This window comes from Gobio gobio (genome assembly GCF_949357685.1).
Source record: "Gobio gobio genome assembly, chromosome: 9".
In the NCBI taxonomy this organism is placed as follows: Eukaryota; Metazoa; Chordata; class Actinopteri; order Cypriniformes; family Gobionidae; genus Gobio; species Gobio gobio.
In genome coordinates this window covers 27,646,291-27,661,577 of record NC_137115.1, presented here as the reverse complement: position 1 = coordinate 27,661,577, position 15,287 = coordinate 27,646,291, and the positions used below count along the sequence as shown (strand labels likewise).

At 38.3% G+C, this 15,287-nt stretch overlaps 3 protein-coding genes across 3 annotated transcripts; 1 reads left to right on the top strand and 2 right to left on the bottom strand.

Annotated features, from left to right (window-relative positions):
• Positions 1–395: 395 nt before the first annotated feature.
• olfcq1 (olfactory receptor C family, q1) lies at positions 396–3,845 on the bottom strand (the record flags this gene model as incomplete). The annotated part of the gene is made up of 6 exons (XM_079824925.1): positions 396–1,300; positions 1,419–1,542; positions 1,709–1,936; positions 2,070–2,882; positions 3,013–3,304; positions 3,625–3,845. The coding sequence occupies 6 exons, from the start codon at positions 3,843–3,845 to the stop codon at positions 396–398; spliced, it is 2,583 nt and encodes an 860-aa protein (XP_079681051.1).
• An 851-nt stretch (positions 3,846–4,696) lies between these two features.
• Positions 4,697–10,212, top strand: olfcu1 (olfactory receptor C family, u1; the record flags this gene model as incomplete). Its single annotated transcript, XM_079826139.1, has 6 exons — positions 4,697–4,935; positions 5,188–5,494; positions 6,275–7,090; positions 7,244–7,471; positions 7,550–7,673; positions 9,308–10,212. The coding sequence occupies 6 exons, from the start codon at positions 4,697–4,699 to the stop codon at positions 10,210–10,212; spliced, it is 2,619 nt and encodes an 872-aa protein (XP_079682265.1).
• Positions 10,213–10,700: 488 nt separating this feature from the next.
• Positions 10,701–15,072, bottom strand: LOC307131357 (extracellular calcium-sensing receptor-like; the record flags this gene model as incomplete). Its single annotated transcript, XM_079824961.1, has 5 exons — positions 10,701–11,614; positions 12,854–12,977; positions 13,358–13,579; positions 13,722–14,507; positions 14,779–15,072. The coding sequence occupies 5 exons, from the start codon at positions 15,070–15,072 to the stop codon at positions 10,701–10,703; spliced, it is 2,340 nt and encodes a 779-aa protein (XP_079681087.1).
• Positions 15,073–15,287: the final 215 nt, after the last annotated feature.

The window sequence follows — 15,287 nt, the reverse complement described above, 5'->3', positions numbered from 1 at the left end:
AGGTTTGAACCACAGAACCACCTGAGTTTATTTGATTCCAAACAATTGCTAATTGTTCTTAAATTGCATCAAAGCTGTTTATTCAAGTTTCAACAAGTAGTACATATACCCCCAGTTTCACAGACAAGGCTTAAGCTAGTCCTAGACTAAAATGCATTTTTGAGTTGTGTTAACTGAAAGAAACTTGCACTGATGTATCTTAAAATATGTCAGTGCCATTGTTTTGTCTTAAGATACACACCCAAAATGTTTTTTTTTAGGGCACATTTATAAAAGTTACTTAAATGTACTAATTGAACTAATACCTAATCCTAGTTTAGCCTAAGTCCTGTTTGTGAAACCGGGCCATAGTGTCATAGACTGGAGACATTTAAGACTGTTTAAAATTAGTTATTTCAGGTTGCTCTTCCCATGATGGCTTTTTTAGTGTTTCTTTCTGGGTGTAATATAATAATGTAGCACTTTGGAGCAAATATGGAGACCAGCAATCCAAAACTGGAAGCAAGGATGGCAAATATCTCCACAGCTACTGCATATTTCCCTGGTGAGCTGACATATGCTGGAACAAATACAATCCACACAGCACAGAAAATTAGCATACTAAAAGTAATGAACTTTGCTTCATTAAAATTGTCTGGAAGGTTTCTCGCCAGGAAGGCTAACAGGAAACTAACTGCTGCTAAAATGCCAATATAGCCAAGTAGCATGGAAAACCCAAGCACTGAGCCAATAGTACATTCATATACTATTTTGGAACTGTTATACTGGCTATTTTTATGGGGTGTTGGAGATGAATTTGATAGCCAGACTGCACATATCACAACCTGGAGGGCTGTTAAGACCAAAACTGTGCATCTTTGTTGAGCTGCTCCAAACCATTTCATAGCACCTTTACCCTCTGGTCGAGATGACTTGAACACCGCTATTACCACCATAGTCTTGACCAGGATGCTGGAGATGCACAGCACAAAGCTTATGCCAAACACAGCATGTCTTAACTGACAAGTCCACAACTGTGGCCTACCAATGAACAGAAGCACACACAGGAAACACAGTTTGAGTGACGCCAGCAGCAAGAAGCTGAGCTCTGAATTGTTAGCTCGCACAACTGGAGTGTGGCGGTAATGTGCAAAGATGACAACCACTGCAGAACAGATACAGGTGCCAAGCAAGGAAGCAGTGCTCAGGGAAATGCCGAGAGGTTCCTCGTAGGATAGAAACTCCACTTCTTTGGGGACACACTGATCCTTATCTGTATTTGACCAGAACTCATTTGAACACACTATGCACTCAATGGAATCTATGTGTATGAAAAAGAGAGAGAGAGAAAATAAAGATAGTGGTATAATGTTGATCAAAGCTATGATTAAACAATAATACAGTTTCAGTTGTTCTTATGATAACATTACTCTCTCCACCTGACATATTAGAAATCTCTCCATCTGCACATGGCATGCAGTCAAAACAGCAGACAGGAAAACCCTTCCTTCTGGCTCGCCTGGTGCCCGGGGGGCATCTCTCACTGCACACAGACTGTGGGGACTGATGGATACAAATAATAATAATAATAAAATAAATAAATAGTATATGTGTGTACAATATTAGAAAAAAAAAAAACTCTTTCAGTGACCATTACTCACGTAATATGATATACATGTGATTGTGTTGCAATAGTTTAAAAGACATGATAAAATGCAATATTAATTACTTTATTTTTATTTAAGTTCCAGTATATTGCATTTTCATCCAGTGTGAGCACCTTCCCTGTTGTTGCCCCTTCATCTACCACACCAACTGTGTGGACAACTATTGACCCGTCTGAGCTCGGCTGCCAGTTCATCACATCATAGATGGCCAGAGCATCTCCATTCTTATCAAATGACACATGATCCCCAAAGCCTGTGGTGAAGTTCACTTTCTCTAGGTAGTGAACCAGCTGTACAGTTTGACGACAGAACAGTTCTATCTTTATGTTTTGTATGAACATGTTTTGTGTTTGTTTTTTCATTTAACTATTCTATTAAATTCTATATTCTTATAAGCTGTGCTTCTGTCCACAGGAGTCTTACCTGCCATGGTTTCAGGTTGGATATGTCGGCACAGCTATTCCCACTAAATGGTCCTCTCCCCTCCTTACACTGCATAAGGCCATGTATTGCATTTGCCAGGGCATAAACTGCCTTATAGACATTATATGAGGCCCTCAGTTCTGATACATCAGTGTATTCTGTGTCTGTGCTGCTCAGATCCTCATGCCCTGTACATATTCTTTCTTCCTCTCTGCCTCCAGAGTCAAAACTGCATCCGAACATGTTTTCCCAGAAGATTCTCACCATATTATTTCTCAAATTACTGTCAGGATGGAGGCGAAGCAAAAAGTCATGAAGTCCCTGGATCTCCCCACGCCTGATGGCTATGCCCAGTGTGCCCCCCAGGAAGGGCAAAAGACGCTGAGTGTGAAACACAGGTGAAGTGGCCCAAGCTTCACTTGCAATCCACTGCCTACCTGTTACATTCTGCAATATCACTTCATCCATCAAAGGCAGCAGATAGGCTTCTGTGGAGAACACCACCACCACTCTTGCTGTAGAGGCCTGAATCACGTGTACAATGCGATGAATGTCTATGTTGTTGTTATCAAGAGGTAGGATTTCAGAAAAAGAAACACAACCTCCAAACAACTGCACTTCCTTTTGGAAGGACTGAGCAGCGTTTATACCGTAGTCATCATCACTGTAGAGAAGACCAACCCAGGTCCATCCAAAATGTCTCAAGATCTGAACCATAGCCCGCACTTGGAAGGCATCACTGGGGATCGTTCTGAAGAAAGAGGGGTACTTTTTTCTGTCACTTAAACAGGAGCAGGTGGCATAGTAGCTAACCTTATAGGAGAGATCACATTGACAAGGAAAACAGATTTTTTTCCTATTATTATAGCAATTACTCATTTATTTTAGACAAATTGAAACATTTTATAGAGGGTTATAGAAGTTTATATTCATCTCATCCTACCATCGGTATTCGAAATAGTCCTAGTACACTGGATATTGCTATACAGTGAGTAGATCCAGGATCCCCCACAATCCCAATTACCGGTGGTGGGCCAGTGCAGTTGAAATTGGAAAGGGTCTCTTCTGTCCCACTAAGCAGGGCTGTTGCGGACCTGAATGCCACTCCAAGCTTCACACAGTTGTCATACAGATGATAACCGAGGGTTATGTTAGGCAACAGGTTAGGATTATTATTGATCTCATTTATGGCATATACCATAGTCTGTGCCTGCTGGAAACTTGCCATATAGAATCTAGAAAAGGCAGCATAAATGTTTGTATTCAGTCACACTAAAGAATATCACCATAAACATATCAAAAAAGGAAGGAAGAAAGTAATAATTGTTAATACAACCCCACAATAAGATTATTTTCTGGATCCTTTCTGGATTTTAAGAGCAGTACATTTCATTCGACATTTCAGTACATTTCATTCGACAAACTGCTCTAAATGAATAAGAAGACTATCAAATACAAGTCAATAAAAAAACATAGACTTTGTTCTGCATGGTCTTCCTTCTATTGTCTTTTAAATGTCCTTTTTTTTTGCCTTTTTTGATTAGCTCAGGCTCACCGCTCACAATGTGACTGTTCTGGTTCTCTTTTAAAGTTCAGTTCTGGGAACACTGCAATGAGATGAAATGCAAACAGGCCTCCAATGATAAGGTCTCCGTCTTGGTACATCCCATTTAACCTGAAGTGTCCCTGGAGTTGACAGGAGCCTGACCTAGTGATCGAAGCTGCAGAGATACAGGTAAAGGATAGATAAATACATAAATATAGAGAGATCCACATCTCTATTACTTTATCTCTCTCTCTCTCTCACCCACTTGACTCATTACTATATGATAAAGATTATGTGCTGCACTGTTTTATAGAACAGGTGGTGCCACATGGGCTTCTCAGAAATGACGTCACAAGGTCTCACTGTCTCTTTGTTTTGCACAGAATAAATGCAGTGTTACCAAAATTACAGTTTAAAACTATGATGTGGGATATGTGTTATTTTTAAGCAATAAGCAATACAATGTGTTTGAAAATAAATGAAAATAAAATGACAAGCTGTATATTTGTCATTACTCACTTTATCTAACAAAACAACCTTTACATTTAAATGCCTCTATATCTCTTACAAACAGATACAAATAGACAGACATACATTCTCAAACTCACATACACATTAATAATCAATTGCTTAAATTCACAGGACCTGGAAGACAGCTAGTTGTCCTTGTTGCGTAAAAATTGCTAATAAAAATTGTAATTTGTCACATATGGTCAATATTCAGTGATTAATATAATTAATTACAATATTGAGTTAAGGAATCTTTATTATCATTACTCCACTTTTTGCAAGGATCATCCTTTTCCCATTTATATATCTAGCTATTAGATGCCATTTGAGATCTTCATACATTTTAGAAGGATCCCTAATACATATCAAGGCATTTTGATCTAAAACACTGGTAAATCACATGACCTGAGTGACTACTCCTCCCACAATGTATGTCATTGGCCAGTCTCACCTGATGTTTCACTTGGCATCATTGTGATATATTTTATATAGCTGGGAATTCTAGACTTCCATAAACTCTGGATGGGGTCCTCACTAGCTGTTTCCATGGTCGGATTTGAAAGATTCAGCAATGGCCAATAAGTTGCCAGTGAGTGAACTGGCACCTTTGGGTCTTTTGCTTCTGCTGTACTTCTCAGTAATTCTCTGCGCCTCAATGGACAATAGATGCTGGACATTGGGTGATTTTAATTCACCAGTACTGGAACAGGATGGTGATATTGTAATTGGAGGGCTCTTTCCCATGCACTATATTGCTCCGGAAACATACCATGATTACTCTGAGCGGCCACAGTATCTAGAGTGCAGCGGGTGTGTGAAACGGCATGCAGAGAATGAAGAATAGCAATACAAAGATAAAATTATGAATATAAATCTTAAATTTAACATTAATGAGATCCATACTTTATTACTCATAACATATGCTGCACTATTATGCTAAAAGAATGATGTTCATCACTTTTGTGATCTGTTTTTCTCAGACTAAGCCTGTTTTTTACCTTTTCACTACTGCTACAACCTGCTCTCTCCTTGTTATTTTTGCTCTGTCTGTCTTCTCAACAGGTTTGATTTTCGTGCATTCCGCTGGGCCCAAACAATGGTGTTTGCCATTAAAGAAATCAACAATAATTCCAGTTTATTACCAGGAGTGACACTAGGTTATCGGATCTTGGATAGCTGTGATCATGTGCACACAAGCCTGCGGAGTGTGCTTTTCCTGGTGAATGGCACCTCCAGTCAAACACAGGCTGATGCTGCAGGCAGTGCCAAATGCCTTTCCACTGCCCCAGTGCCAGCTGTCATCGGTCTAGCATCATCTTCTCCTACACGGGCTGTGGCACAAACTTTGGGTCCATTTGGAATTCCACTGGTAAGAGTCTGAGTAAGAGGTGATAATTCTAGATATTTATTTATGCTTCCTGGCCTTTAATGGTGTGTAACTGTGAGCGAAATAATGTGTTGAGCATTTATATAAGCTCTGTGTTTTACCGCTTGATAAATGTCTTGATAAACATGTCCACCTTCAAGGAACTTGCATTTATTAAAACTATTAATGCTCATTAAAACAAATAAGAAATACTCACAGCTATAAACTAATACTGTCTGTTATTATATAATATTAAATAAATAACATGCATTGTATGATCCTGCAAAAATCTTTAACTGGTCTTTTTGAATAGGTCATCAATAGGTTACTCACATGCTTTCCTGGGGCTTTTAGTACATATTATTTACATATTATTGATTACACTGGATGCTATTGATTACTTATGTTGCTGTGAATTTTAGCTATTGTAAAAAATATCTCTCTCGCTTAATTTGCCCAGGTTTTACATTTAAATTTTTACATTTGTTTCAGCACCAAACAAAGGGTAACACCCTCTAGGAAAAAGAGAAAAAAAAAAGATCAGCATCTATAACATGATCAGTGCAACAAAATATATTTCTGTGTAATGTTCTACTGTTGTTAATACGTTAATACGTTTATTTCCTCTCCAAATTTTTGATTTTGCCATTTTATATGTGTATTTTAGAAAAACAAAGTCTGCCAAAAACAATGACCTTGCTTTCACTTTTCACATCTTCCATAATGTCCCTTTGTCCCATTGCCCCCCACCCCCACCCCCTCTTTCCCCCTTCCCCCTTCAAGATAAGCTACTTTGCTACCTGCACCTGCCTCACAGATAAGAAGGAATACCCTTCTTTCCTTCGTACTGTTCCCAGTGATGTATTTCAGGTGCAGGGACTGGTCCAGTTGGTCTCCCACTTTGGCTGGCACTGGGTGGGCACAGTGGGCACAGATGATGACTACAGTCACTATGGTATCCAGGCCTTTACTGAACAGCTTGAAAGAATTGGTGGTTGCATAGCCTTTCACCACACTATACCAAAAGCACCTACCCAGGCACAAATACATGCTATTATTAATAGCCTGGAGGGTTCCACTGCACGAGTGATTATAGCATTTGCCACTGAAGGACAGCTGCTGGAGCTCATGGCTGAAGTGGCTCTTAGGAATCTGACAAGGTGGCAGTGGGTGGCCAGTGAAGCCTGGGTGACAGCCAAACTTCTCACTATCCCTGAGCTTCACCATGTCCTGGCTGGAACAGTGGGCTTTTCCTTCAGGGGCACTACTATTCCAGGCTTGGCTGAGTTTCTCCTCGGGGTAAGGCCTTCACCAAGACCCGAGTCTGTTTTCAATAACATGTTTTGGGAGGAATTGTTTGGATGCAGCCTAGGTTATGAGGACAGTGGTGATTCTGAGTTGCCACTCTGTACTGGCTCAGAGGATCTGATGGAGACTGAGAATAGCTATACAGATGTATCAAGGGTGAGAATTTCATACAATGTTTATAAAGCAGTGTATGCTATTGCTCATGCTCTACACCAGCTGTTGCAATGTGCCTCTGAGGAACAAATCTCAGAACACGCCTGCAAAACTGAATCAAAGTTCTCTCCATGGCAGGTAATATTCATGTGTTTGTCAGAACTTTCTTGTACATTGACAATTTTAAAATGTGTAAAAACTATTATTATTTTGCTAAACAATTATATTCAAATCCATATTCTAATTATATTTATATACATTTTATATTGCTTGCCTTAACTAATTAAATAGCTTCTTCACTACCTGAAAAAAGTGGATTTTACAAACCAGTTCAAAGAGAAGGTGTATTTTGACAACAATGGAGAGCCTGTGCCCCTCTATGACATCATAAACTGGCATAAAAATGACAGAGGTAGCATCCAGTTTCAGATGGTGGGCACTTATGATGGCTCTGCCCCACATGGACAGCAGCTTAAGATAGATGAGGGGTTAATTCAGTGGGCAGGGGGACATACTGAGGTGAGCCTTTGCACCTAGGGCAAACAGTTGTACAGCTGTAAGTTTTGGAAGATTCCTGATTTTATGTTTTGTGTGCAGGTTCCGGTTTCTTTATGTACCCCTCCTTGTCCCCCTGGAACACGCCAGGCCACTCGACCGGGACAGCCAGTCTGCTGCTTTGACTGTTTGCCATGTGCTGAAGGGGAAATCAGCAATATTTCAGGTAAATATATGAAAGCATAGATGATAAATCTATCTATCTATCTATCTATCTATCTATCTATCTATCTATCTATCTATCTATCTATCTATCTATCTATCTATCTATCTATCTATCTATCTATCTATCTATCTATCTATCTATCTATGGGATTATGGGTAACACTTGACTTGAAGGGGTGTGCATAAGACTGACATGACACCTTCATTATCATGACATGACACATGACATTATTTGAGATGTCTTTGTTATGACAACTTGACATAAACCAATACATCATAACCTGTTAGTGTCTTTGTCATGACAACTTGACATTACCAAGACAACATAACCTGTCATAAACATGACATAGATTAATTATCAAACTTAAGTATTAAAATATTAAATATTATCCAAATTAAGTGTTAATACTCTGTCAAATTATTTTATAACAGTGTCATGAATATTTTCCTTGACCTTAACTACAGTGGTACAAGTTGAATTTGTCATTAAAATGTCATTAAGTGTCCACTGACCTAAAATATGGCGTCATAGAGGAAATCGTACTGAGTCAGTAAAAACTCAAAATGATAGAGTGGCACCACTGGTTAGGTGTACGCCATTATGATGGTGTCTTAGCTAGACTTATACATGATGTAAAAAAGTATTTCAAGAAAATATTAATGTGTGGGATGCTGTAATGAACTGTTTACGAAACTTTAAAAAAACAACAACATTATGAACTGAAAAATATTCACAATGCTGTTATAAAATAATTTGACAGAGTATTAACACTTAATGACATTTTAATGACAAATTCAACTTGTACCACTGAAAAAAAGATTTATGACAGGTTATGTTGTCTTGGTAATGTCAAGTTGTCATGACACTGACAGGTTATGATGTATTGGTTTATGTCAAGTTGTCATAACAAAGACATCTCAAATAATGTCATCTTTGCATTAAAAATGACATAATTGAGCGAATGACAATGACAGTTGTCATAAACATGCATACAAACTCCTTCATATTCATGACATGTGTCATGTCATGATTATGAAGGTGTCATGTCAGTCTTATGCACACCCGTTCAAGTAAAGTGTTACCTGATAATGTAGTCAGCAGCTAGATATTAATATATGAACTTAAAATAATAATCATTGTTTATAATACATTTATTGTTTTTAGTCACATTGAGTAGCAACGCTCGCGTCGGGTATAGACAAGGTGTCAGTGTGGCACAACTGCAAACATGTCTCTTTTATTATGAATTGACAATGTAAATTAAGACAGTAAACATGATAATGCATCATCCAGAGGACACCAACTGATCCTTGTGTCACAGTGAAAAGGTTTGTAGATATCTTTCAAATACTGGTAAAAACAGCTCATTTAAAGTATGGGTGGGTTGGTTGTACCGCCAGACATTAAAAAAGGGCAAAAAATAATTTAAACACTTTGAAATGTTATTTAACTGAAACTTTTTTAAACACCTTTTCTTGAAACTTTATTTGTCAATGACCCTTATACAAATGAGCGAATAGGAAACATCTGACTGCTGAATGACCAAAAAGAATCAAGTATTCCAGAGAGTTTTGTAATAATGTGTGCTTTATGGAAAATCTGGTTGACCCACAGTGTCTGTTTATGTTTACTAGGTGCTACTGAGTGTACCAAGTGCCCCCAGTACTACTGGCCAAACAAAGAAAGGGTTTCTTGTGTTGCTGGCATAGAGGAGTTCCTGTCATACCGTGAAATCATGGGCATCATTCTCATTTCTTTGTCTCTCTTTGGAGTCGCTGTGGCAACTGTTATCACAGTGATTTTCTTCCTTTTTCGAAGCACACCCATTGTTAAGGCCAACAATTCTGAGATGAGTTTTCTATTGCTGTTGTCTCTCAAACTTTGCTTCCTTTGCTCACTAGTGTTTGTGGGCCGGCCCTCACCATGGACATGCCGTGCCCGACAAGCTGCATTTGGGATCAGCTTTGTTCTATGTATATCATGCATACTGGTCAAGACCATTGTGGTGCTTTTGGCCTTTCGTTCCACTATGCCTGGGACCATTTCTCTAAAGCTATTTGGCCCTTCACAGCAAAGGGTTTTCATCTTCTGCTGCACGACAGGCCAAGTTATCCTGTGTGCTTGCTGGCTGGCACTAGCACCTCCTTACCCCTACAAAAACACATCCTATCAGGGTGGTAAGATTGTACTAGAATGTAAAGATGTGTGGCCACTAGGATTTTACCTGGTGTTGGGCTATATTGGGCTGCTGTCTTGTATGTGCTTTGCCCTCGCCTTCCTTGGAAGGAAACTTCCAGATACATTTAATGAAGCTAAGCTCATCACTTTTAGTATGCTCATATTTTTTGCTGTGTGGATCTCTTTTATACCAGCATACAACAGCTCACCAGGGAAATACACAGTGGCTGTTGAGATATTTGCCATTTTAGCTTCCACTTTCGGACTTCTTTTTTGTATTTTTATACCCAAATGCTATGTAATTCTGTTAAGGCCTGATTTAAACACTAAGAAGGGAATGACTGGAAAAATGTCCAAATGAAATGTTATCACTGACCCTGTCCATCTGGTCAGCATTTCATTCTGGTTTATCATATTGTTTGTTTATGATTGCTGTATTCTTTGTAAATATATGTGAGCCACTGATTCTGTCTGTCACTTGAATGGAACAAGTAACTCATTTTAGTTAATTTTATTGTCAGATGTGCATGTATAATTATGTGATATCCATGTTGACATAAATAAAGCCATTTTAAATAATAATAAAAAAAACCTATATTGCCTTTTATTTTATAAAATGAAGTATCCAAGTTGGCATGTGCAAACTGAATTGTAAAGAGAATTTACAATTGACATGATTTCATTATATATTTTTCTCCATCTTCTGTATTTTTTTAAACATATTTGCACATACAGAATAACCATTAAGTAAAGTATAACAACTGATGCGTTAAAATCACAGAATATATAATTTGAGAATTATATTAATTAGTGTTTGTATGCACCACTGTGCTGATTGCACTGTGTGACTCAAAGGGCTTTTGATGGTACTTTACTCATTAGGTGTTTTTTGGTATTCTGCTCTGGCCTACATACAATAATGAAACATTTAGGAGCAAAAATACAGATAATCAGACCAAAACTTGATGCTAAAATGGCAAATATCTCCACAGCAACAGTAAATTTCCCTGGAGAGCTGACATAAGCTGGAACAAATGTGATCCAAACAGCACAGAATATGAGCATACTGAATGTGATGAATTTAGCCTCATTGAAGTTATCAGGCAGCTTTCGGGCCAGGAAAGCTAAAACAAAGCAAAGGAAAGCTAGGAGGCCAATATAACCCAGTACAGCCCAGAAACCAATAGCTGATCCTAAACTGCATTCTAGAATGATCTTTTCTTTGTAGTGTTGCATATTATTGTAAGGAAATGGTGGGGATATTGTTAACCAAAGCACACATATAAGTACCTGTACAAGAGTGAAACCAAAAACACTGAGTCTCTGTTGAGGAGGCCCAAACCATTTCATGACATTACTTCCTGGAAGTGTAGCCCTGAAGGCCATTAACACCACTATTGTTTTCCCTAGAACACAGGAGATACAGAGAACAAAAGTGATGCCAAATGCTGTGTGACGCAACATACAGGACCACTCAGTGGGCCGACCAATGAAAGTAAGTGAACAGAGGAAACAAAGAGTCAGTGAGAAGAGCAGCAGGAAGCTCAGCTCTGAGTTGTTGGCTTTTACTATTGGAGAGGCCCTGTTTTTGTAGAACACTAGAGTAATGCTCAATGCCCCTAAAGAGCCAGCAATAGAGAAAGCAGCCAAAATAATCCCAAGGATCTCATCCCAGGAGAGAAACTCCACTGGTTTAGGAAGACACTTGTTCTTCTCATTATTGGGCCAGTACTCAGGTAGACATTTGTGACAATCTAAAGAATCTGGAAGATGAAGAAATCAGTGCTTAACAGTCATTCATGAACCACAGTGAGAAAATGGAGACAAAACAGGTTATCAGATTATGATGTTTTAGAACAACCAACTCAGTGGAAAAAGCAGGGTCTATGATGTGTTATACATTAAATTGTTGTCAATACATAAAGTTTACCTAGACATTATACCAAGTTTACGTAAACTGAAAAATGTTAGAAAATAATAAATAAATAAATAAAATAAAGAAGTAAGCTCTTGAAATATTGCATCTTGTTTTTATTGAATACTGCCCTGAATAATTAATTTAATAAAATGGATGTTTACGTAATAGTCCACATAACAAAATGACAAAATTTACACAAATTAACCCATTCAGGGGCCAGTTGCATAAACCTTTAAGACTAGTCTTACAAGTTAGACATACATTTTTTTCTTTAAGACTGTTCATAATTTTTTTTAAATCAGTTACATAAAAACATAGACTGGCCTAATTTGATACGAAAAGTAAGACTGAATGCCACTTGCCTAACTGCTAGTGGCTCATACTAGATCTTAAGACACTGTCTTAACATAATGTCTTAGTTTATGCAACTGGCCCCTGGAGTTTACTACCTGGATCATCAATGACAGTTGTTTGCCTTTATTATTAACACTCTGTGTTACTACCTGGATGATCAATTACTGTTTTTATGTTTTGTGATTTTTGTTCATGAGCCCCTTGTTTGTTCTGAGCAGTTAAACTGCCTTAAAATCCTCCAGGTCCTGCACACTCTATGGTTTTCCAGCATCTTTTGCAGACTTAATTTTGAGATTCATCTTTTCACACTACAATTCACAAATCCTCAAGAAGGCAATAAAATACACTGGCATCTAATTTTATTTTTTCACTAATCCAAAAATCTGTTAATCTGTTCACAAATTCCCCATTACCAAAGATAAACAAAAAACATTGATGTTCAACAATAATACAATGACACTATTTTGACATTCAGTATTGTCATAAATGTCACTATTTCAGATTTTGATACATTAACCTCAGAACTATTTTGACTGACATAATCTCACAGATGTTGATTATTATGGTCAAATGTTGATAATTATGGTCAACAGAAAAATCTTACTCTTACCTGCATCTTTCCCTAGATTTGTAAGAACTTTGCACTTGTGTTTTAAACTAGATTTGTCTTTTATGTCATTGTCCCAGAACATCTGTGATTTATCCAGAAGAATATGTCCACACATATTACCTGTCGTATTACTGATTTCTCCTTTTGCACAGTTAATGCAATCATAACAGCAGACAGGTCTTCCTTTTTGCACAGCCTTCCTAGTGCCTGGAGGACAGCTCTCACTGCACACAGACACAGGCACCTGCAGGTGACAGGAACACACAGCATCAGAGTCAGAAATGAAATAAAATTTTAATTAATAAAACACTTAATAAATAAATTAATCCATTCATTACCCATGGTGATCTAGTTATGTTTATTGGTGTTTATATTTATTTGTAAGGTATTTAATATCTGAGGGGCAAGTGGTGTTGAACATTCAGCTCATATAAAGTGATTCATTTGAATTAATTGATTCAAACGTAAAAAAAATAAAATAACATCAATTGATGACACTGTACTTTATTATTAGAAGAGAGTATGTCATCAGAAAAATACAAAAATGCCCCAAAAACAGTTAGAGGGGTATTTCACAACACTCGTAAGTAATCACAATCACATAGATTAGAACACATATTATACCTTTTCACAGCCATCATACCAAAAGATAGCTCTGTTCAGACTGAATTCTTGGCCTTTAGGCTGCGATGCATCATATTGACCCACTGTAACAAAATCAACTGAACCGTCTCCCTGAAGCTGCCAGTTCACAAGTTCATAGGTGGCCACAGGGTCACCATTGGTATCAAATGAAACAGGATAATTATTTTTAGTGAAGTTCACTCGTTTGAGCTGATCAAAAACCTGCAAGATGGACATGAAAAATTTAAACCGTTTTGTGATTCAAATAATTTGCTGATAATCAGTTGCTGAAATAGTGGGTGTTGTTGTATAACTATTTTACAGAAGGTTTATAGTTGAATTATTCCACGATAAGAAAATGTACCTGTCGGGGCTCAACTTTGATGTTTTTGTCACAAATATTTTCCTTACATACAATGCCATGGAGGGCATGAGCTATAGCATATGTGGCTTTGTACACCATGTTAGTGACGCGCAACTGGGATGTGTCTGTGTACGGGTTCTGTAATGCGCGTAGGTCCTCTGTGCCATCACATGCTGGCATACCAGTAGAATAACCCATCTGCCGTTTTAGACTACAGCTAAATGAGCTCTCCCAGAACTCTGTCAGCAGGGGAAATTTCAGCGCCTGTTCTGGAGACAGGTCAAGCAGAAAGTTACGAAGACCCGGGATAAAAGACTGTGGGATTCCAAAGCCCACAGCACCGCTACACAAATTAAACCGCAGCATTTCGGGGTCTGTAACCCACGACTCACTGCCAATCCACTGCAGCGGGGGTGGAGGATGCTGACTCAGCTCTTCTAAAAGAAGTCTCATATCACCTGAGGCCAGGAAGGCAACTATTACACGAGCCGTAGATCTGCGAATTACATCTGCAACTCTTTTCAATTTACTGTGCGGCTGGGTCCTGTAGTAGGCCTCAGAATACTCCACACAGATTCCCTCCTCCTCTGCAGCCTTCAGGAATGATGCCATGCCATTATTCCCATAGTCTGAATCACTTCGCACAGCCCCAATCCATGTCCATCCGAAGTGCTTGACCATCCGTGCCAGTGCAGCCGCTTGATGGTGATCGCTGGGGATGGTCCTGAAGAAAGTAGGATACTGCCGTTTGTCACTGAGACACGCGCATGTTGCGTAATGACTCACCTATAGTGCACCAAGAAGGGAAGAAAACATTTAAAATAAAATGTTTCTGAACATATATCCTATTAAAATAATAAATGTATTCTGTCTTATGACAAAAGTTGACAGATGTTCCTTTTTAACAAATGTTTTCAAAGTTTTTCCATCTCTTTTATGGCAAAAAAACAATTATTTTTTACAATGATTAAACAGAATTTCTGGCACAGCGGCAACATTTGTATTTATTTTGGTTTATCTCTTAGAAGACTAAAATATAGTTTTACTGAACAAACACCTGTGGAATTCCAAAAGGACCGAAAAGCCTTGACATGCTTATAGACGGCGTGGAACCAGATTCTCCAACTAGTGCAAGAACTGCAGAAGATTTTGCACAGGAATCAGTGTCGTTAAATATGAGATCTAGTCCGTTGGCAAGCTGAAATGATACTTTGATTGCCATTGGCACAGAGCCACAGGAGTCATATATATGGTACCCTAATGTGATGCCCGGTAAGAGATTGGAGCGGTTGTTAATCTCTTGGATGGCAAACTGCAAGGCACGAGCAAAGCGCATCTCTCTGAAGTCCATGCTGTTGAAGCACACACAATAAACCATTATTAAAAATAAGCTTGAGGACGTTTTGATTGTCTAATTTTCATTAACTAAATTAAAATAACAACCCACTCAAGATGACTCTGTTAAAAATTATATATATTTTTTTTATCAAACTCTAACCTGCCACTGCACTCTAGTGGTTGTGGCCGTCTAGTATAGGTGTGCTTCTCTGTCCTCAGATAGTAATG